Consider the following 23,043-nt stretch of genomic DNA (forward strand, 5'->3'; position numbering starts at 1 on the left):
CTAAATTATTTTTGTATAATAGGACTTTAAATTGGAAATATCTTGATTATTTTAATTAACACACTGTATATGACATGACCCTGTTCCAGATAGCAGGAATTTTTGGATAATATATTTGGGGCTATACTACTATGTAACAATTCACATTTTTGGCAAATCTGGCCACTTCTGATGTAGAAGCCTGTGTTGATGTATACAGCACCTTTCCAAGCGCTAAACTGCCACTATTAAATTAAGTAGCATTATGAACTTTGGTTTTCGGTAGACCAAGACAGACCAGTGTTCAACTATATGAAAGCCATGGACAGATTGCAATAACTCTCATTGCATGTGTCACTCAGTGAACCTCTTTGTACCTTCTCTTTGAGCTTTTAAATCATGGCACTGCTATTCATTCCAACGGATAATTACACTGCCACTTTTAATTAACTTATCCTTCCTAAATTTTAGTAGCCAAAACCAGTCTGTATTAAGGTTTTTGCTGCACTTTTCCAATAATTTTATTACAGATACGCAAAAAACTTTTACTGAAGAAACAACCCGCTACTCATCAATTGTTTTCTAAAAGCGCTATTGGGTATTTCACTTTAACATATTTTTTTGTTTTTCAAAACAAAACTCCCTTGCCTTTGAATGATAATCTTGTTCCAGCCTGGAATCTGATCCCGCTACCTGTTTGTACTTGCTCATTTTCATTTGGCGATTCCTCTCTTCTACATCCATTGAACCTGTTAAGTTGAAAAAAAAAACAAACAAAAAAGGAAATAAATACAGTTGTCCTCAATTCCAAGTTTAAAGTTACACTCATCGCATTTTTAACAGAAAGAGATAAAATCCAATTTACTTAAATTATGGTGTATACAATTTTAGTTTCTGAGATACAATTTTGCACAAAAACAAAAGTGGTAAGAGGAGGAAAATTGTAGATGAGTAAGTATTTCAGCAGTCTTAATAAACACTGAATTATCTGCACAATTTAAATGAATCCCAATGAATTCCAATATCGTGGAAGAAATGAATGCAAATGGAATATAATGTTTCTACAGAACAGAGTTTTAATACAAAAAAAATTCAACAGAAACCAAGCCTTTCATTAAAATAAATAAATAAATAAATAAAATGCAAAGCTGACCAGTTTATTTTAGTTGGGGATCCTGGTTCTGCATTTATTTTGGTGTGATACCAGCATTTTTGTACCAAATTACTAATCAAGTAATGACCACAGGCTGGCAAAGCTTCCATTTATCATTTAAGCATATATTTATTTTGCTCAAAGTATTTTCAAGATGTATAAAGATATGATAAAGAGCCACCCAGTGGTATCACTGTATCACACTCTAATGACATGCTATTTCAAGAATGATTTCAGGATTGACTCTTCTTAGACCAAATATATGATCAGTCTCAGTCGAGATGGCTGCTTACTATACAACACGGGCATCATCTGTTTTCTGCCAACTGGTACTGTAACAGCACAATTTACTATGTAAAATAATAAGGAATTAAGTGTCAAAGCTTAAGGGAAAGTGTGAGAAATAGAAACAGGAAAAAAAAGAGAGGAAGAGAACAGCCCAGAATTAAAAAATATTTTGAAGCAAAATATAGTTATCTACTATACACATGGAGGCTTTCTTCTCTTCCACTTTAACATGGTATAAGTCAAAAATAAGTCATTATCCACTAAATGCTAATAAGCATTCCTTTTGACTGGCATTTCTCTTAAACTTCCTGTATTTTTAGCACAAAGGTTGCCTAGGATTAGTTTATCAGAATCCATCCAGAAGTTAGGAAGCTTCTGTCTATTATAAACACTGAACAATCTGGACCTGTATTTATGGAGCTGTGATTGGAATATTAGATTCCAGTGTATTATATAAATCTGACTTAAATTCTAAACCTTAGATCTATGTCACAATCTAATAGTAAAGCGAGGCTTTTCATAGGGCCTTTGCAGGGCCTCTGAGTTTTGTGTTTTCCTTCTGTAGAACAGTAATGACTGTTGCACACACTACTAGAAAAGCCTGTCAGCTACATCCTGCAGTACACCATGGAAAATATGGAAGGAATGGGGTGAAAGGAAAAAGGAATTTGAGAACACTAAATTTTACAGTTATCTATAAATCTTCTGGCTTCTGATTTTCTTATTCCAACTCTCCATCTTTACTCCTTACAGTCAAAGTGAATGAAGAGACTTCAGAGAAACCGTCAAGACAGATGTGAATCAATAAAAATGAATGAAAAAGAATAAATGGTGTTTTATAGGGAGAGACATAATGAAAACGACAGTTGCTGGTGAAAATTCCTAAAATAAAATATAGCTACTTTTTCCTATTGCATTTTATCTCAACTATTAAAAGTACCTCAGCAATACCAGCCAATTTATCTTTAAGCTGCAGTGGTTTTTCTAAGGATCTGGTTTTAAATGCACTATAAAGATATTCTCTCTTTAAAACAGAAACTCTGAAGTGGAAAGTGATACTTTCCTCTTTTTTCAATGACAAAAATAACACATCAGTATTTTTGTAGTAAAATACTCTTAACTTTTGCTTAAAGAAATAAATTGCCTTTTGCTGAAATCGGATTTACAAATCCACCTGTCATTCTTCAGTAACATAATGAAGGAGATAATTTCTCACCAGAAGTTTTTCTTATGAAGTTTTCTTATGAAATCATCACGTCTGTTCTTTGTCCACAGACATCCTGCCAAACTTCAGTAAATGACAAGAAGTGAAGAAATAACACCTCTTGATCATGCATTAAAAATTCCACAATTACTTGTGGAAACATTTTTCTGTATCTGTGATCTATGGCAAATTGAAAGGTAGGTTTCCACAAATCCAATTGCATGTGTTCTGCAAAATCAAGTACTGAAATACAGTTGAAAATGGAGCCCTCCATGGCACAAGAGGCGAAGTTGGTGGCTCATTTTCATCTCAAGAAAAAAAACAAACACAGCAAAGCTTAGAAAAAAAAAAAAAAATCACTCAATTCCAATAAAAACTTGTTACAAGAAAATCTAACCCACTATATATTTTTGAAAATGTCCTTAAAGAACAGATGAATTCAGTTACACGCCAAAAAAAGAGGAAATCCTGAGGGCAGTGGGAAGTTCATAATGCACAAGCTCATTTTTGGTTCTGCTGTGCATGGAGCTGATATGCAGAAAGACTGCACAAACTAATGCCTGCTGCAGGCTTATCTCCATGTAACTAATGCCAGATGCAGCCGTGATCTGGATGGGAGCAGGAAAGGTTGGGAGTGTCATGGCCACGTCTTGTTCACGTGGTCTAAGTGCACTAAGTCACATTTGCACTAAATGGTGCAAATGCAGGGCTATTGACCATCTCTGGTTCTGCTGGCAAATCTGTTCTTAACTAAAATTTGGGTGGGGGGGATTTAGCAGAAGCAGAAAGTGCTTCCAACAGAGTCCAATAATTCCGTGTATTAGGAAGCTTCAGCTCCAACATGACTTGGTTAACCAAGCCTCAACATCAGTCCTACACCAAGGATTTCTCTGTAGTCAAGAGTTGTATAGAAAGTACATGTAGGCGAGCCAGAACTAACTTGTTACTAAATATTTGTTATCAATATTAGTAAAAATGTAGAAGCATCAGCTTTTACACTGGTAGCATCAGGTGACTGAGCCCTTGAGTTATTCAGGTCATTAGCTAGAGCTCAGTACAACAAACGTTCAGGGTTGCACAGAGATTGGCACTAGAAAGATTAAAGCTAGTTAAGGTATACTTTCATGTCTTTCATGTCATGCCATCATGTCTCAAAGGACATGCAATCAAGTTTTGGCCAGGCAGATGTGATTTCATTAGTAAACTTTTTCTGCCTTAACCTCCTTCCAAAATTTTGTTTTTAGACAAGAGCTGTGCCTCCAACACAAACAATGAGACATGCAAACTTCAGCCACAAGAATACCATAAAATAAAGACAGACTGATGGAAGAACAAAGCCTGGTCGTGCTCACCTAACGCAACTGGGATCATTAGACTGAGGGGAACACCTCAGAGTTTTGCTTATTTTAAACAACTTCCTAATGTAAACACACAACAGGGCCTGGAAGTCAGCTCCATGGGGTTGTCATCAGCACGGGGAATTACATGGCTAACAAAACACTAGCTGCCAATTCAATAATGGCCATTCTCCCTATTTTTAGAATACAGTATGCTGCAGGAAAACAGCAATGTTACAGTGCAAACAGAGTCTCAAAATGCCAGAGGTTGCCAACTGTGCCATAGCACAGCCAAGAGTAAGGCCAACTATGGCAACAAACCTGCAACCTGTCCTTGGAGCTGCTAGGACTCATCACAAGCACTAGAATGGCTACCCCAACTTCAAATGCAAATCATTATTTTAATGTTTGATCTTGAAATTTGATAAGAGTCATCTACTTGAGCATTAAAATTTTCATCATAATTGTTTGTGTTTTTTTTTCTGACAAAAATTGTAAGGGGCTGTAGCCAGCGATACGATTAATACCTAACTTTTCCCAACTTCAATATAGAGTCACATTTTTACAAGGAAATAAGCAATTGTTTAGTTCAGCCAGGACTTAAAGGCTGATCTTGGATGTTCAGGACAAATACTGACTCTTCTGTAGGCTAAGATTCTTCAGCTGATGGCCCATGGTCCACATCTAGCGGCAAACAGGCCTACAAAAATGGCCTTAACACCCAGTTTAGCCTAAGACAAACCTGTTTATGAAAAAAAGTGAAATAAAAAGAGATGGGAGTTGTGTTCATCCATTTCATTGCCTTCTCCAGTGGGAATTATTAAACTCTTCTAGCTATTATAGATGCAGGTGATAGTGGTAAACTTGGAGAAGGAGTTGTAAAGTACTGCACAACAGGGCTGCTGGGACACAGAGTAGAAAGGAAATACGGGGTACAGAAACAGAGAGGAGTTCCTCTTAAAGTATTAGGACAAATTTACTTTTGGATAGGCATGGACAAAAGACATATGAGATCTGGGCAGAACAATGGCTCAGGCAAAGGGAGGAAAAATAACTACAGAAACACTGAGATGTTGGAGGTCAGAAACCTGTAACAGAGAGAAAAGGCAGCGTGCATGTTCCATGCCTGGATTTGGGAGAAGAAAACAGGTCTTAAGGTGTATGAGAGCTTTCTTTAGCTAAACCTGGTCTCTTTCCTCCCATTTGTCCCTCTAAATTGACTCCCTTAAGAAAGGGAAGGAATTACATTTGGGAAAGCCCTTTCTCAGTTTTTGTTTCCTAGTATTTTTGTGATTTCAGAATAGATACATAAATATTGTGATCTAGCTCCACAGTACACATTTGTTTAAACATAGTAAATCAAAGAATTTAAGGGCAAAAAAAATACAAAAATGTTTTGAATAAGTCACCCTACCTGTATCCCCATTCTCTGGATCTGCTTTCTTTTCTTCTACAAACAAATGAAAGCAATATGTAAAACAAAAAGAGGGAGAGAGAAAATGCAGAAATAATAATAAAAGTAATAATAATAAAGCATGCATTTAAAAGGAAAAATGAATAAAACCCATCAAATTAATTCAAATTGATGAGTTTAGTCAACCAACCATGTGTAGTGCTCTACATCCAGAGGCAAATACACTGCATGCTACTGCATACATTTGTGCACCCTTATCACAGACGTCCTCAAGGAAACCCATGTGTACTTTGTGCACTTCCAGAATCATTAACACGCTCAATACAAAAGACAGCAAGGCAGGTTTCAGACATAGTTACTTTACAATTTCCTCGAATATGATGAAACAAAAAATAAAAGTAAAAAAATCTTTGTAGTGTATGTTTTATGCAGCACACACACAATACGTAGTTTAATGATTCGAGCATAAAAATTGCATGTGTCAGAATGGTTTCCAGTAATCGCTTTAAATCTTCCTTGGTTTAATCAATTCGCATAGCTTCAACAGGTTAAAAGGTTTACTAATGATATTACTGTAGCTTGTCTTAGAGCTAAAAAATTATGAAGCACAAAAGACATTAACATCAATACTCAGAACTCAGCTTGTGCACATAAATCCAAATAACTGATGCCAACAAATATTCTGAATATATATCAAAGGTTATATATGGCTCAGGGCATTCCTCTGCCACAGAGAAATGAAAATACATTGGATCCCTATCAAATAGTTTGGCAGCACATAAATACTGCATTCTGAAATCCAAGTTTGGCAATTAATGTGAATTTTTTTTAAAGTCAGATGAAATTAACTTTAATTAGAAACACATTAACTTTTAAGCAGACTGTTTCTTTTTCATACTTTAGGCCCAAATTATATTAATTTCAATTAATACAATCCCATAAATATGGAGCAATCCCCCCCCAGTCACAAACCAAAAATAGCATGTATTATTAGAATTAGTTATTTTTCCAGAATTACTGGTTATTGAAGGTTGCTAACAAAATTACTATCGAGTTTGCAATACACAGGATATTACCAGTTGAAGAGCGAAACAGAGGTGTTATATTTTGAAGAAATATCAGTTTGTAGACGGGCATCAAAATAGAGGACTAAGTCATTCTTAAAAAGAAATCATACCAGGGCTAAGTAGAAGTGTAAGAAAGAAAAATGGGTTCCTGAAGAGAACATAAATAATGCACTGCACTTTAATGGGATCTGGCATTTACGTGCCATTCTGTGTGGGATCAAGGTGGTTTTCCTGCTGGCAACACCTAGTGGAACTGGTAGGCAAGTTAATGGGAAAAAGATATGGCAAGTCATGAGTGTACAATTTTGGAAATCAGTGGATATCAACTGGGTTCTTGAAACCTCAACCATTCCCTGTCTTTTCCTGTCCTATTTTTTGCACGGTTTTAAACAAGACCCTATGCATTCCTCTGCTTTGTCCTTTGTTAGTCTGGCCAATATTGTCTATGCAGGTTGTGGATATTGCTTTGAGAGTTGTGTTTGCTTTTTAATCTGTTCATTTTTTTTTTTTTTTAAGTTGCTGTCACCAATACAAGAACTGTAAATACAACACTACCTTACTGCTTTCTAAAGCAGAAAGCTATTTGATAGCAATACTATTCAACATAATGCAAAACAGATGAAAGCGAAGTAACAGCCATTAAACTAACCTTCAGTTTGAACACAAACAGGATGATAAAACTTCTAAATTATTTCACAATTATGGTGAAAGGAAATATTTACTTTGCCTGAAATACAATCTTAATACAGAAATCTAATATTATATGGCACAATTCCTTTTTAAAGATGCCTAGAAGTCCATTCTTCTGTATTTCTGGGCCACAGGACTTTTCAACCATGAATTTTTAAATGAAGACAGTCAAAATATGGGAAACTTGTAACCTGCCTAAGATTCACTTGTTCTTGCTTTCCATTTAAAGTATATAAAAATATATTTCCAAATTGACTTTCAGAAAAGAATACTATAGTACCAGCAAGCCTGATATTCTATTAGATTTTTGAATTTCAGAAGTGTAATTGAAATGTAGTGATATTTATTGCAAATCTCAATAACAAATAAATCCTTTAGATTTTTATAGAAAAGGTCAGCAAGAGCGGGCCCTACTCTCCAAACTGAGGTTTCATTTGTATTGTGAAGAGCTGTCTGAAGGAGTATTAGAAAGAACAGAAGATCAAATTGAGGAAGAGTTCACTTGGGCAGAAGCAGCAAAACTGAACAGCATCACCGAGCGAACAAAACAAGGCCAACTTCTCAGCAAAAAAAATAAAATAAAAATCTTCATAGCAACTTTAAGCTTAATCATTCCCTCCTAAAAAAATTCAAAGCAAGTTCAGAATGTTGATGCTACAGTAATCAATGATTTTGTTTCCCCCAGTTATTAGGTGCTCAAATTTTAAAAATAAATAAAAAAATAACCTTAATTATTAACTTTGAAAATGCTGAAAACCAGTAAATCACTATAAGATGATTTAAAAATGTCTCAAAGTGAATAATACAAAATGACACAGTCAACAGTCAATCCTAAAAATCTTTGTGTATTTCTATTTATATGGCTTCTTCAATATCATCACATTACTCCATGGTTTTCTTCATCACTTGAATTAAACTTGATTTACAAAGTTAAATACATATGCTCTATCATGTGTTGTAATTATATCAATTTAACAGCTAATGCTTTCACAATTAAATAATTTGGGGAAAAAAAAATCAGTCCTTTCACAAAGGAGACATCTCTGTACATTACAGAAAATAACCAGTTTTCAGCTTAATCAGAATATGGAGATACAGAAGTACAGAAAAAAAATACAGAGATGAAACAGAGGGATAGATACTGAAAGATCCTCTCTCAAAACCTTGTTCTACTTTGCAGCTGGTAATTACTATTAGAATTATCACTGACATTTCTTACGTTGTAACCTGATTCTGTAGCCATTAGGCTACCAGGAGGTGTTGGGGTTCAGAGGCCCTCCCAGGGACCTCTTCATCCTCTCACACCTCACTGCCCAAAACTCAAGGTTAGAGCCTGGTTCTCCCTCAAAAATTCTTTCCTGAAGTGATTTTTAGCTGTACAAAGATCACTGCAATAGGCTGATTCAGAATAATATTTTAACCTGGGATCCAGGACAGAGAGACTTGTATTAGCTCAGGCTGGAGTCTAAAATAAGCCTAAACTTCCTTGCTTTGAATGAAAGTAATCGCAGCCTCCAAAACTGGAGGATGTGCCTCTTATTAGAGCATACTGAAGCAGAACTCCTTGTTTGTCTTTGAATTTAGGCATCAGATAGGACAACGACAACAATAATATTAAAAATGTTTTATGTTTCTACTTTTCATATTTGCTGACACAAGATAAAATCAGCAATATGTAATATAGCAATTACATTCATAGAGTTGTTAAAGTAGCTTCTTTAGTGCTTTGATAAAAATGAGTCTGACTTTTCAAAGCAGTGGGAATTAATAAATAATATTTTATTTAGAAAAGTCAAATTTATAAGCAGGACCGTAACTTTACATAAGTACTTTTCAAAACGCTACCATGACTTCTGTCTTACTTGATAGAAAATATTTTGCTTGGAAAGTTCTTTATGAAACTACAGGAACATCATTTTTATACTGAGACAAATCTCTGAAACACTATTCTTATCAGAACAGGCAAAGGAAAACAGAATGTCTCCTAAATGGAAAATCAAAAAGTTATTTACTTTGAACATCAGAATTTGTCAGTTAAAGGTCTTTCAATCAAAGGATTACATTTCCTCTATTTCCAGAGCCATTCAATTTACCTTTAAGAAATTAGCCCTAAACTTTGTCAATCTGGCTGTCTACAGTGTGAAAAATACAACTACCTAATGGATGCCTGATGTAAATGGCTCCTGAACTTCACTTCAGGGCTGTATGTCCAAGGTGTGGCAATTATACAAAACCTATTGTTGTGACAAACAGGGCCTTTCCAAGAAGTCTGGGATCCACATCACAGCCTGAATGAAAAGAATACAGCTGACAGCTCCAGAAATGTGAAAGATGAAAAAAAAATAAATAAATACAAATAGCTTGGGTTTTAAAGTGTTTTTATATTACTGTTTGAATGAGATTGAGATGTCAATTACTGTCCTTAAAAGGGAATGTTAGAATGAAGACCATTCCACTTAGCCACATTCCTAGTGGGGGAACATGTCTTTGCATTCCTGTTTTCTATTTGAGCCTTGCTTCATGGTTTTGTTGTCATTTTTTTTTTTTTTTTTAAATTCTTGGCTTCAAACCTGATATTACTAAACAAAGACTGAAACCCATGGGATATTTCTCACCAATTAAAAAAAAATTTATCACAATGCTTAAACCATGTTAACAATGTTATTTCACATTATTTGCAGAATACATGGCACTGCTTAGTAAAAGTGTTGAATAAGATGCTGTGGTGATCTAGGCTAGAAAGTTAAAGAAGCTCTAGAATCGTGGGCTCATAAATTGATGGGGTCATTTTAGGTCTTCATCACCAGGGACAGGTCAGTGCAGTTCATAAAGGACAAAGGTCTTGTGAAGCAAGCTAGGAAGCTCTATTTTGCATGTTTGTTAGAATAATAATTAGTGTTTTGACTTTTTTTTTTTCTTTTTTATAGTATGTTTGCCCACAGATCCTTTTCCAAAGTGATTTTTGCAAGGTACTCTGTGATGTTTGTCCTTGCTGCCTCATACAAAGTACATGCGTTTTGGTGGCCTCAGAAGAATGCCAAGATCCCACATGGAAAAAAGGTGTTACTAAAGAAGTAGCAAGACTAACCTTAGCTAAAGCACGACATTTCAATTCCCCCAAGAACTGTGACAAATCCTCCCTATGTGAATAATATGCAATAGGATTTTGAAAATGCAAAAGCAAAATATCTGAGGGGCCAGTGGGCTCCTAAATTCTGTCCTCATGAAAATCTATTCAGATCAGCCATGCTACGATTCAACTCTGCATTGTCTTCATTAAAGCCCTAGCTCAGTCTTATTGTTAAGTTCTCCAGCCTCCTATTTTTCAAGCTTCTCACAATTCTCACTGACTATACTCATCAGTACAACCGCTGAATATTTCACATTCTGACACAGCCATTTCAATACATAGGCACAAACACTTGATGATAACTATGCCTCAGATTCCAGAAAAGCAAACAGCTATTAATAGAGATTCTTCTGCCATCCTAAGAATGCAAGAAATTTTCATCAGTGTCCCAATAGCCAGAACTATGGTCAAAGATTTAAGTAGAGGACACAAAAACAACAGTGGTGTACACACCTTCATGCAAGACTCAGTAGAACTGCAAATTCAGATAGCAAATTTTTACCAATAAAAAACATATATGTAATGGTATTCTGCTTTTTGCACAATTATGCTCTCATTTTTACTTATATAATCTGATATTTTGTCTATTTTTCCCTTGCCAGACTGAGGACCAGCCTTTATTTACCTGGTTCGATACAGATGGCTATTTTGGAGTTTGGGGGTTTCGAGGCCTATGGTTTCTGGTTTTAATTCTAATCAAAATTAAAATTAAGGACAAAGAACCTCCCAGCCATCCAACTTGATACATCTATTAGTATGCTAAATACCTTTAGATTGAATTTGTTCTCTGTTGACCAAATAGAGAGTTGGACTCTTTAAATGTCTCAGTCACAGTCTAAGGAATGAAATTTTAAACAAACCCGTCAAATTAAATATCACAGAAGCCTTCAGTGATTCACAAGTCATCTAACCACATTTGTGCTAATATGTTACAAAATCCTTCAGGAATTCCTTTTCAACATGAGAAAGACAGAAACAAAACAAAATACTACCCTGGTCTTTAAAGGGAACTGTGTCACAGAACAATGACTTCAATAACAACAAAAATAGGGGGGTATCATGTCCTATTTATAATAGGTAAATATATCAGAGTAGGCTCACTCCTGGGAGGTTTGAAAAACCTGTTATCATACTGTAGATAAAAACAAATACAAATAAGGCTCCTTCTCTTCCACTGAAGTTGCTCTCTTAAATTCTCTCATTTTTTTTTAATTTTTTTTTTTTTATTTGCTTCCTCCAACAGTTTATTTTCTAGGCTTTCCTACTGTTTGGCCCTCCACTGCCCTGGGCTGACAACTCTGATTTGGTCACACATCTTTAACAGTTTTTAATTTTTGTAAGATTTACCCCCAGCAAGCAGGTTACTATTAAAAACAAAACAAAACAAAACAAAACAAACTTCCATAAAAATATTACAACACAAGAAACATATTTCAAAATTCTTATCTATTTGAACTTCATTCTCAAAGAAAGTTAGCAAAAACTTTAATCAATCCTCTTATGCTCCTATTTTGAGAGAGAATTCTGCCCCAGAAGTTGTCAAAAAGAACCAGAAACTCTTATTTCCTTACCTTTCAGGGCCCTTCAGAAATAGAAGGTAGTCCAACTTCTAACTTCCATGCACTACCACAAAAAAAGCAGCAGTGACTGGGCATCACTAGTCCATCCTTTCTCATCCTGAACTAAACCTAGAATTAATTATCATTATTTATGCTACCTGTACACTTACTGACCTTAAACTGTCACGGACAGGCCTTTTCGTAGTTCTGGTGGTCAGTTTGGGGCTATAGTTACTTAAGTCATCTCACACCTAGATCCATTTCACAAGACTGAAGAATGTTTTCTGTATCTCATATGCTTGAAGACCACAATAAGTATAATTGCAATTAGTTGATGCAACAGTATCTGGTTAATCAGAACCACTGGTGAAAAGAAAGTTTCCCAGTTGGTGGTTGAGGTTCTGTGGCAGGCAGGGTTTTACTTCCACTGCCCACACTGAATATAGGCAGGATGACCAGGATGTCTTTCTAACAGTTTCACAATACATACAATACATCCTATGACATATTTTAAATTATTTGCAAAGTAAAATTTTTGAAACGAATTGTGAAAACTGTATATTGTGAAGCTCTTCATTCACCAAAGGAAAATAGAGTTTAATCATTAAGGTTGCTATCAACCTGCACTGATGTCAGATAATGACATCTGTATTAAAATGTTTTTGTTAGCTTTGGAAACTTGCCTTTGTGCCTGAAATATACAGCATAAGCTTTGCATGCACATTAGGATGCACAAATGTCCTATTAGCATAGGACATTTCCACTACAAAATCCTAGATTTTTTTCAGTGAAGAAAATCCTGTCAACTTGAAAGCTAAGATGTTAATGTCCATTGAGAGGAAATGGTAGCACCTTTCTTTCAGTACAACTGTCACATATTCAGATATATAGCTTTTTCAACATTTCTTGGTCTAATAACACCTAGAATCAATAGCTAATCCTTTGATTCAACTAAATGTTTGCTAGCATGGTACTGTAAAAAGCATTTCCTGAAGAAAACCTGTAAATAGATAATCCTAGTACCCCCACTTCTAAAAGCAAATTCTGAAGCAATGGGGAAACATCTCCTTCTGGAGGTGTGGCTTTGAAAAGTCATCTTTGCTTTTAGCAGAGCACACAGCTGCACAAAGTGCCTCAGAATGAAATGTGTAAGCTATAATGTCATTGAGGTAAAGCACAGAAGTTAATCACATAACCCCTCTCAAATGTGTATCTGAAAATACGTTCCTACACAGAAAGCAAACTAACTGCTTTCAGTTTAAGCGCAGTAACTTTTGCAACTTCACTTCTGGCCATGCTTCTGTCTTTCTTTGCTAGACAATTAAATTTATCAGTGCCTAATACATTTGGTTAACACTGTCAGTGAGCAAAACAGTGCTTTGCAGAAGCTTATCTCAACTGGAATGTCCAAAAAAAAGTTAACAATTCTCAGGTTTGTCTTCTCACATATGTTCAAGAAAATATCATAAAAATACATACTTTTCTGAGAGTCTAGATATCCTGTTAAGATCTGACTTCTTCCTATTCCAAGAATCATTTAGGATTCATAACTCAGAGGAGGTTTATTTAATAAAAGGGTCCACAAATTTCCTTTTCCTTTATTATGAACAAATAAGAAACTGCTCACCCAATCTGCTAATTTATTTTTTGTAATGAAACAGATTCAGAAGCACTGCACAGAAACTAGAAATGGATCTTAAACACAACATAAGAAAACTCAGTGCTTCTACAGAATAATTTATAAATTTCCAATAGTGGTGATTTATGGAAGAAGGAAATCAGATCATGTAACTCTTGACTACCAGTTGCTATAGAGTCATAGAATCACCGAATGGCTTGGGTTGGAAGGGACCTCAAAGATCATCTAGTTCCAACCCCCTACATGGGCAGGGATGCCACCCACTACATCAGGATTATCAACTTTTAGCTCTCCCTGTAATTTAAGTGATTTCTATCTTGGGATTTATAAAGTATGAAATCCACAGCAAGTAACTTTTGGAAGTCTCCACAGATAATCTCTGACTCTAAGGGATTTTGATGAGTAATACCAAAGGCAAAACTGAGTTCCGAACGAGCCAGCCACAGGAGAGGAAACAAAAAATGTTTGACTACCTAAGTCTTACTGGACCAGTACATAAAAATTGCTTCTGAGATTAGAAAGTAAATGGTATTCAAGTGACTTCTCTTATTCATTGGGATAACAGCAGAAGCATAGAAAAAAAAATAGAGCTTTGACACAACAAAGTGTAAGACTTTTATAGGTGACTTTGATTAGCTTAAATATGGGGAATTTCCTCATTGTTCTGACATGCTATGACTGAACAAGCAGGTCAAGCATGAACAGCTATTGCATTTTCAGAGGTAGCTAGAATTAGTTCTGTGCCGGTAATACAAATTACGTGGAAAATTCAATAAAATGGCAGACTAAAATTTGATATGAAACTTTAAAAAACAAGTAATGTGCAATATGAAAGAAAAGCCATGACCAGTACAGCTAAATTAGATCTTCTTTAATGTTTTCACTTCTCTCTCTGTTATCAAACCCTTCTGTTTTACAGTTTTTTCCATGAGAGAACAGCTTTTTAACAACTCAACTTATAATCAAAATGGATTTTGTTCAACAAAGCTAGGTTTGAAATTTCAGTGTATAATATGTATCTTACTGAGATTGTTTGGTTCTTAAATTATATCCTCCCCAAGGTGAAAAATCACTTCTTATGTCTAAGTTTTTTAGTTTATGTAGAAGTTTCCAAATGTGAAGATAGACAAATTACAGTTTATACATTTAGAAAACATATGTGTTTCTTGTGCTAGCTGGAAGCTCAGAGGCTAACACAAAGATATTGGAGGTAGGAAATAAATACAGATGAGAGAAACTTAACCAGTTCAAAGTCTAAAAGTATGTACGTGTTTTCTGTTGATTTTAAACTATTTTGCAGAGTACGTAATTCATAGGTAATAAGTATTACATAAACATCTTGATTTAACTTAAACTCTTACAGTTTGCTAATGTTTTAATATATTGAGAGAGGAAGAGAGTGAAAAGTATATGAGATGAGCTATGATAAATTCTATAGGAAAGGTAAAATGAGAAAAATAGCACAGAGAAAAGCAGTAGAAGAGACAGACCTGAGTTTCTTCTCCGTGATGATTCCGCTTCTTCTGTGATCACATCGTGTAATGGACAGACATAGACAAAGGAGATGGGCGTGAGAGGATGTATTCAGAAGGTTAAAACTGACACTGAGGGAAAGGGCCAAAAATTGTTTTAGAGAGAAGTCTGCAGTGCAGAGTTAGTAAATGGGGAGAAAAATAGCAAGACATCAGAAAGAGAAAGAAAGCTGAGAAAGAAGTGGTTAAACTACAGTTGAAAAAGAACAGCAAAGACAGGGTTAGTAGAGGAGCTGAGGAAGTAACAAATGTTATAATTGAGATCAAAGTCAATCTTGAAATGAAGCTGAAAAGAAACCTGGATAGTAAAAGGTATGTTAAGTAGCAGAAACACTTGTTCATGACTGTTCAACTTTACAGAATGTTATTAACTTGAATGCCATTATTAGTTTTTTCTTTCAAGTACTGAACACCCAGTTTAAAGTCACCAATGGGAAGTGTATTGTTAGATTAGTTCAATGATTAAATGATTTTAATTTATTCTGAACCAAACTTCGCATACCCAAAATGGAAAATAAAAAGGAAACAGATTGTTTGCAAAAGGATATACAAGCTCATGAATTTCAGAATCCACATAACACACTCTGGAAAGGACCATGTTATTGTAACACTTTGCCAACGGCAATATTTTCAAGACCAAAATATTGAATATGAGAAAAGAGAATGTATAGCTAATAACTCTCATGGTCAATTCAGCAGATATTTTTCCAAATCAAATATTATTCATCTCACAGTAGTCTAAGTTATTGGAAATGCATGCAAATTAAATGCCAAAGCAACTATCTCATTACTTACTTTATTATTTCAAATTCAAAACACACACTGCCATTCAGACATGGAGAACATCTGAGGGACAATGTCATTCTCTGTACTGAACATCTAGTTGTAGCAAAAGAATGGGAGGAATTTATCTTGAAAAGTAATAATAATTACATTGAACTATGAAGCTACCATCACTAGCAAAACAAGTGCATTCTTACAAAAAAAGCATCAGAATTAAAGCAAATATATGTATCTGTAAGTCCTGATCTAAGTTCTGCTCGCAGTTTGTGAGTCACAAAATACTGCTCATAACTCAGTAACACTGCAGATATTAGATTAAAAATTCCAGAAAAATTCATACACCACAAAAAATATGCTGTAGTTTTTGCCGTCAAAATCAATAGTACTGAAAAATGCAAAATTAGAATAAGCAATATAAATTAACAAAATGAAATGAAAGACAAGACTAATTTTCATCTGATAACCCATGTTCTACAGTTAAACTATTTTGTGATATAGCTAGCAGATTATCATTTTCATCCAACAAATGCCAAGACTGCACCAAAATTTTGCTGTAAACACAGATTGTAACTTATATTTGGAATTCACTTTAAGGCAATTAAATTTGCTTACAGGATGAACACAGTTAAGTGCTATATTTGAGATATATAATATGAAAGCATAGCAGCTGACAGTTTTGACAAAGGATGCTATGTGTTCACATGTTAAAAAAAAAAAAGAAAAGTAATGGTGCGTAAATTGCATAATAAAGTGCAATGAATCCATAGTATGAAATTAACAATGAAAATAAAGACCTACTTCTCCTTAATTTTATACAGCCCATATTAACACAAGGTAGCTGTAATTTCTGTAACAGTTAAATAAATAGATCATAATTACCATCATCAAAAACCCAGCAAAAAAAATAAAAACTTTTTTTTTCTGAAAATGTTTTCTGTTATCTGTGTGTTTATACATTATCTACGGCCCCAAAGCAAGCACTCCTACTATGTCAAACACTATCATTAGAAAGTCTCTATCATGACACCCTTATACCCCATTTGTGGATTTTAATAGCTGTAAGGATAGCATAGCTTTAAGCCATATACTACATTAAGCCAAAATTTTAAAACTTCAGAAGTTTTCAGAAGATGTTTAGAACCACTTAATTTCCAAGTTAGGAATATGCCAAGGACTCCTTTGGAGGATTTTAGCAAGGAATAGCCAGTATTTGGCTGCGTATCAGACACATCTGGCGATATGTTTTAAAAAATGAATTTTTAAAAGCCCTCATGCAAAGCGTTGGGAAAAAATATTTACAAATATATTGTCTTTTTTTTTCTTTATTGTGGATAACTGTTCAGATGATATCTCATTTCTTGATATACATAGTTTGTAAAATGTGTATATTAATAGTTGCAAGCATTAGTGAATTAGAAGTAGTTTGTGATATAGTAATGCACCAATATCCTTCCATTAGACCTATTAATTTAGATGCAATAGCACTTAATAGGAACCAATCTCCTCATGATTAAGAAGCTACCCATAAATCTCTCTGGATCATTCATGAAAATTCTCTAGTTCTGGAGCTTGAAATACACTACATTCAATCTTTGTTGATGGAAATGTATTAAAATCTGCAAACAACATCATGGAATAAAATTCTATTAAATTTAGGTGTCAATTGGTAGTTTTCATTGGCATCTTTATTGCTTTCTTGTGGAATAAGCATTTGTTTGTATAAACTGTGTATCTTGATGTATGAGTGTGGTATGGAGTCTGGGTATTATACACAGATTTAGAAACAAATTAGACTCTCTGAATGAATAAACTTCTAAAACAAATGAAAACCAGCTATTGTATTGCAAGTTTGGTTAAAACAGGAGAAATATCAACTATTTTATCATGCTTTGATACAGAACTTTTTGCTGTAAGCAATGTCAGTTATTAAAGAGAAGTATTTAGGAACTTAATTTTTTAAAAATAAAAAAAAAGTGCTTGAAACCTTGTACAGCAAACATGCCCACCTGAAATTCTAAAAGTAGCATGGGACAACAAGATGTAAGTTAATTTTTTTTAATTAATTTTTTTTTTTTTTTTCCTTTCTTCAAGGCTTTTCTTAATTTCAGTTTTCTTTGCTCCTTAAAAATGAAGATCTTTCACTGCATTTCTGACCTCAAAATTTTCTGTGGCTTCAAGATCAGGAAAAACCTCATTTGTGAACACTCTTTATGCCATAAGACATGTAACAGCACAATCAAATAGGCACAATCTTAAAACAGGGAGGAGACTTTAAAAAAGAGATGCTCCATCAAGTCTGCATGTTCCATAAGTATATGCCCCTAGTCTGGATGTGATTAGACTTAAAGAATGACATAAAGCATCCAGCTCTCTGGGAAGATGTTCCCTACCACCACTCAAATTCTCTAATGCTGAGGATACTGGTAAAAGAGGAGGACTACAAAGCAGAATAGTTAAGTGCAGAAATAATTGTTAAAAGAAGATTTAGAGTGAATGGCAATTTGACTCTTTTCAAGTCTGCATAAAATCAGTCTTCCATGATCTTATTTAATACCATTAAACCACATCTTCCAGTTACCCTTCCTGTAGATACAGAACCCATTTCATACTTTCAATGTTTTTAATGAGGTACTTTCTTACTAGTTAAAAGTGAGTTTTTCATCTTAAAGTGTAAACTCATACACGCAAAACGACAGTTGCGCCCTGGACAGATGCTGACATTTTTGCTCAAAAATGTTAGCTGAGGACTAAATAGGATGAAGAAAACACAGGAAGACAGAAGCAATGCATTCAATTTTGTAACTACAGCATATATGCAAGGCTTAATATATGCTATATAAAATACATGCTATGTAAAGACAGTAAGAATATGGAAATTGTCATTAATTCCTACCCAGAGATAAGGATAATACTCTGTTACTTTGGTACAGAGTAGGCATATTGACTTTCAAAGTGGTACAGGGAAACATAGAAAGTAAATTTTAAGTAAATACTTTAGAGTACTTATTTTAAATAAATACATCTTCTATGAACAACATCTATTAATTAAAAAAGGAGTTCATCAGAAGTGTGGGAACACTCATATTCTTTTGAGAAAACAATTATTCATACGATATATTCAATCTGAATTGCTTCTCACTTGGCACAGGTCAAACAATCCCCATAGATTCAACATGGCTTGTAATATGTAGCTTTTTCTGTAAATTTTACCCACTTCACTGCTTTCCAGATCCCACAGCATCTTTGTAAGAACCTTTTCTGTATTTTCTTCACCTGCCCTACCAGAGGGCCTTTTCATCAGGGCCTCAGATGACTTCTTTTACTTTCCCACTCCGTTCTTCTGACAACTGTTCTACTGCCTAGTGATTTTTCCTCTTCAGCTATCATAAACTAGTTCCTGACGCCGCTCTGCTCCTCTCCTTTTCACAAGATGTCAATTTTATACCAGCTTTCTTGTTTAACCATAATTTTTGATTTGTCAGTTGCTCATGATGGCCTTTACATGAAGTGCTACTGTGTTCTCGCCTCTCTCCAAGTGGCCCATCTTCAGCAAAAATACTTTGCCTTTTCCTGAATAATCTTATTCCCCATTTCTAACAGCATTTTTTTTAATGTACATTCTATCATACTTATGATACAATACTTACTAACTACAAACTTATTTTAAAATAACTACCATTTTGTTTTGAATTATTTTTTCACTACTGTTTTACTACTTCAGCTGATTCCATGGCAATAGATGAACTACTCAACTGCAAAGATGTTATCTCAGAAAGGCTTTTTCTGTGTATAGTTAAGGAATGTTTCCACCCAGGAGAAAGACATAAGCCATGATTTCTTCCAAATTGAAAACCAGTCACTGTATATAAAGACTTACCATTTGTAAGCATGCATCACCTTTGTGTTTTCTGATGTGTTTAACTTACCATTGTTACAATTCCTCTACAACCTTAATACAGTATTAAGGAAGTATTGCCTTCCCCAAATAATTACAGAAGCACCCCACTTTGACCTTTTTCCATCCTGAGATGTACATTTAAATTAATCATTCTCCTTTTTGAATCATATCAAAATATGTCAGCGCTTCCTTGTGTTATTCGACCATTGCTTTGAAATTAAAAGTGTTGACAAGGGTTGGACATCTGATGACACTGCCACCTTCTCAAGAGGCAGTGATAATGAAACTATCACAGAATGGTTTTCAGATAATAAATGTAAAATCTACTGGCCTAAAGTATGAAAAACAGGGTAAAAACAGTAACACTTCCTTTGCTATCTCACATAGGTTGTTCCTGCATCGCCTGTACCATCTCTGGATGGAAACACAGTTTGTTAGACTGCATTCACCTCCCAGACTTTGGATAGTGAGACTGATTACTCACTTGTACAACAGTTTACAGGCAACAGAAATGATTATTACTGCCCTGGTGTCCTAAACGATGTGCTTTCTCCCTTAAATAACCCTATAGGTTCAGAAGAGATGAGTGATGATACCAGGTGAAAATAATTGATTTTTTTAAGGAAAAACAGTATCTTGTTCAACTGTATTTCTGTTAAAAATAAAAAATAAAAAAAATCACTACCACCCCAGCCTACTACATTTCCAAGTTGTTCTCTGAAGGCAGTATGTATAAAATTACAAAACCATATGAAAATGCTTTTTTTTTTTTTTCTTCTACTGACCAAGGAAATGTGACTAGACCTCTATTCTCTTTAGTTTGTCATCTATTACAGCTCAGAGAGAGGCACTGTGAAAGTGGAAATGCTTAGTATGTTAGATAGAAGCACATAAGTCTTCTGTGTGCTCTTTGATCCAGTGGTGTCCAGAGAATGCAGTGCTCTCTCACAGGATGCTGCCACCAGCTAAAGGAAGGGCACACATTTAAGCACTGGCTTGAATTTCCATGTTATGCTTGGCTATGGTTCTGCAGTTTTGCTCTTCCATTCCTTTACATAAATATAATTGCCTCTTTGAAACATACAGAACAACAGTTTTGGCAATTGCCACAGAACTTAGAGATTTAGGGCGTTGTTGAGAAAATATGTTGGTTTCTGATTGCCAAAATTTTATCAGCATCTTCTGTGCTAGAGCCTGAAACAAAAGAACCATTTTGCTTCTTTAATGACCTTAAATTGTACTCCAACAAATTTGCTAATCTCATTTTTAGTCACACGTATTATTTTAACACTTCCCATGATATAGCATTACTATTCTTTCTTTTGTTACTTTGAATTATTTTTATTATCTATTTATGCTTTTATCTACAATTTGTTCACAGTCCCAGTAATTTGCTCAATGTATTCATGTCATCAATATCTCATTTTTCTCACAGCTTTTCATAGCTGTAATTCTGCCTGGCTGTTTCCACGTGACTGGTTAGGTTAAATTCTTAAGAGACGAACAAAACCTAAAAAACAGGACAAGTTTCTGCTATAGCAGAAAATTCTTTGTATGAAAAGACAATTAAAAGAGGGCAACAGCAATATTAGGTACCCATATTCCTCCTTGCTGCATTTGGTAGACCACCAGCTCCAGCCAGGGACTAAGTTGTGGTAGTATCTCCTTGCTGTGTGCTGTGCCAACAGAACATTTAAAGAAAGAAAGCACAGTCCTTGCAGAGGGTAAATCCCGTGTTGACAAGCTTCAAGCAATTTGAAGCTTCCTTAATCAGGCCACATCACTGGTTACAGATCCAATATATCTCAACATCCAGGTGTGAGTACAGTGGAATCTCCTCCCAGTTGCCCTGCTTCTGGTATGCCTTGAAAAGGAAGATACTATGGGTTTGTAATGATATAGGGATGTCTGTAGGGGCCAGCAGTGTGCCACACATAGCAGGTAACTTGCATCCTGAAAGCTGCAGGTGTGTGTTATGCTGGTACTCCACCATTTCTCCTGCCTCTTCAGTATAGAGAATCAGTTTGGAAAAGCACCATGAAACATCACACATCATTGTCCCAAGTGTACATACCATGAAAGACAACCCTGAAAACAAAAATCAAAGCAGAATTCATGTTCTTATCAGACATCAGCCTTTACATAAAGACCTAAGGCTGTGAAGTGCAGTGCAAAATTTTTCTCAAGTCTTGAGATCAGTGATACTGTTCCAGAGGAAAGAATAGGTAAAAAAGAAAATCAGACAAATATTGTTCTGATATACAAATGCTTTCAAAAGTAACTACTTTTTAATGCCCACATTTGTTTTCGATTTCTATTCTGCCACCTGTTTACTTGTCTTAGAATTACAAGATTTTCCTCACATTCCAAAATCTAGAATGCCCTAAAAGCAGGCATCTAACGAAGTATGGCTCCTGTTTCTAAGAATGTGGAAGGTGACTCCAAACAAGTTATTGCTAATAACAATGGATGTGCCATCTGCCTAGACAACAGAGCACTACATTTTTAAGCCCACCTCAGCTGGGAGATGGAGGTAATGCTCTTACCTAACTATGGTGTACAGGAAAAGTCTGGACAGAGAGATTATTCTGCAAAAATTACCCTGGAAAGACGACAGTGAAGATATGCAGATGTTGTATCCTGAATTTCTTATTCAATACCTAAGACATTCAGCTGCAAAAGAAGATACACTTACATTGCAAGACTGGCTCTTACAAGCAATACTTGTTTTATCCTGTAACTTTCTCTGATGAATTAAAACGTCAGGAAGCATGGAATTCAAATGAAAGTCTGTCCTTTTGCAGCTGTATTCCCCAGTTTCTAGTTTAGAGACTGAATCTGGATTTTGCTGCTCCTCTTCAGTCCTGATTTTTGCACTTGAAGCTGCATAGTTCAGATTCAACAAGAAACTTGGAGGTGTTCAGCATGTAAGTAAGCCAAAAAATTAAGATTACAGCACTTAGGAGGTGGCACCAGTGTCCAGTCATGTAAACTTTAACTGACATGACTGGGAAAAGTGTTGTTATTAGAATGAGACAATTATTATGGCCAGACAGAGATCTGCAGACAAGAACTATACCTTTGTACTCTTGGAACTGGAAAACTCCCATTCATTTGAGAGACATGGATCAAGATTTAAATACAGGATGAAACCTGCAATCTAAAACTTTCTAGTCTAGTATAGTCCTATTCTATTCCATTCTTACTCTACTCCACTCTTCTCTACTCTTTACATTGTGTTCATCACCATAACAGCACAGTGGATTTTTACAAGTGATTAAAATAACGTGATTAGCACCTCTTATTGTCTGATTCAGAGGAGAGAACAATACTATTATTACCATCAGCATTATCATCACTATTATTAGGC

General features: G+C 35.0%; 1 protein-coding gene across 26 annotated transcripts in view; it reads right to left on the reverse strand.

Annotated features, from left to right (window-relative positions):
• Nucleotides 1–23,043, reverse strand: part of LOC139998612 (regulating synaptic membrane exocytosis protein 2-like) — a 172,732-nt gene that overhangs the window by 89,341 nt on the left and 60,348 nt on the right. For 10 of the 26 annotated variants that reach the window (XM_072030560.1, XM_072030561.1, XM_072030553.1 and 7 more), the window contains one exon: nt 628–728. The exons of 3 other annotated variants lie outside the window; for them this stretch is intronic. In XM_072030560.1, the coding sequence (XP_071886661.1) occupies nt 628–728 (101 nt within the window). Of the gene's footprint in view, nt 1–627; nt 729–5,375; nt 5,412–14,950; nt 14,984–23,043 lie in introns of all 26 variants that reach the window. 13 more of the 26 variants (XM_072030559.1, XM_072030558.1, XM_072030552.1 and 10 more) reach the window with 5 other exon arrangements.

This window comes from Anas platyrhynchos, chromosome W, assembly GCF_047663525.1.
Source record: "Anas platyrhynchos isolate ZD024472 breed Pekin duck chromosome W, IASCAAS_PekinDuck_T2T, whole genome shotgun sequence".
NCBI lineage: Eukaryota > Metazoa > Chordata > Aves > Anseriformes > Anatidae > Anas > Anas platyrhynchos.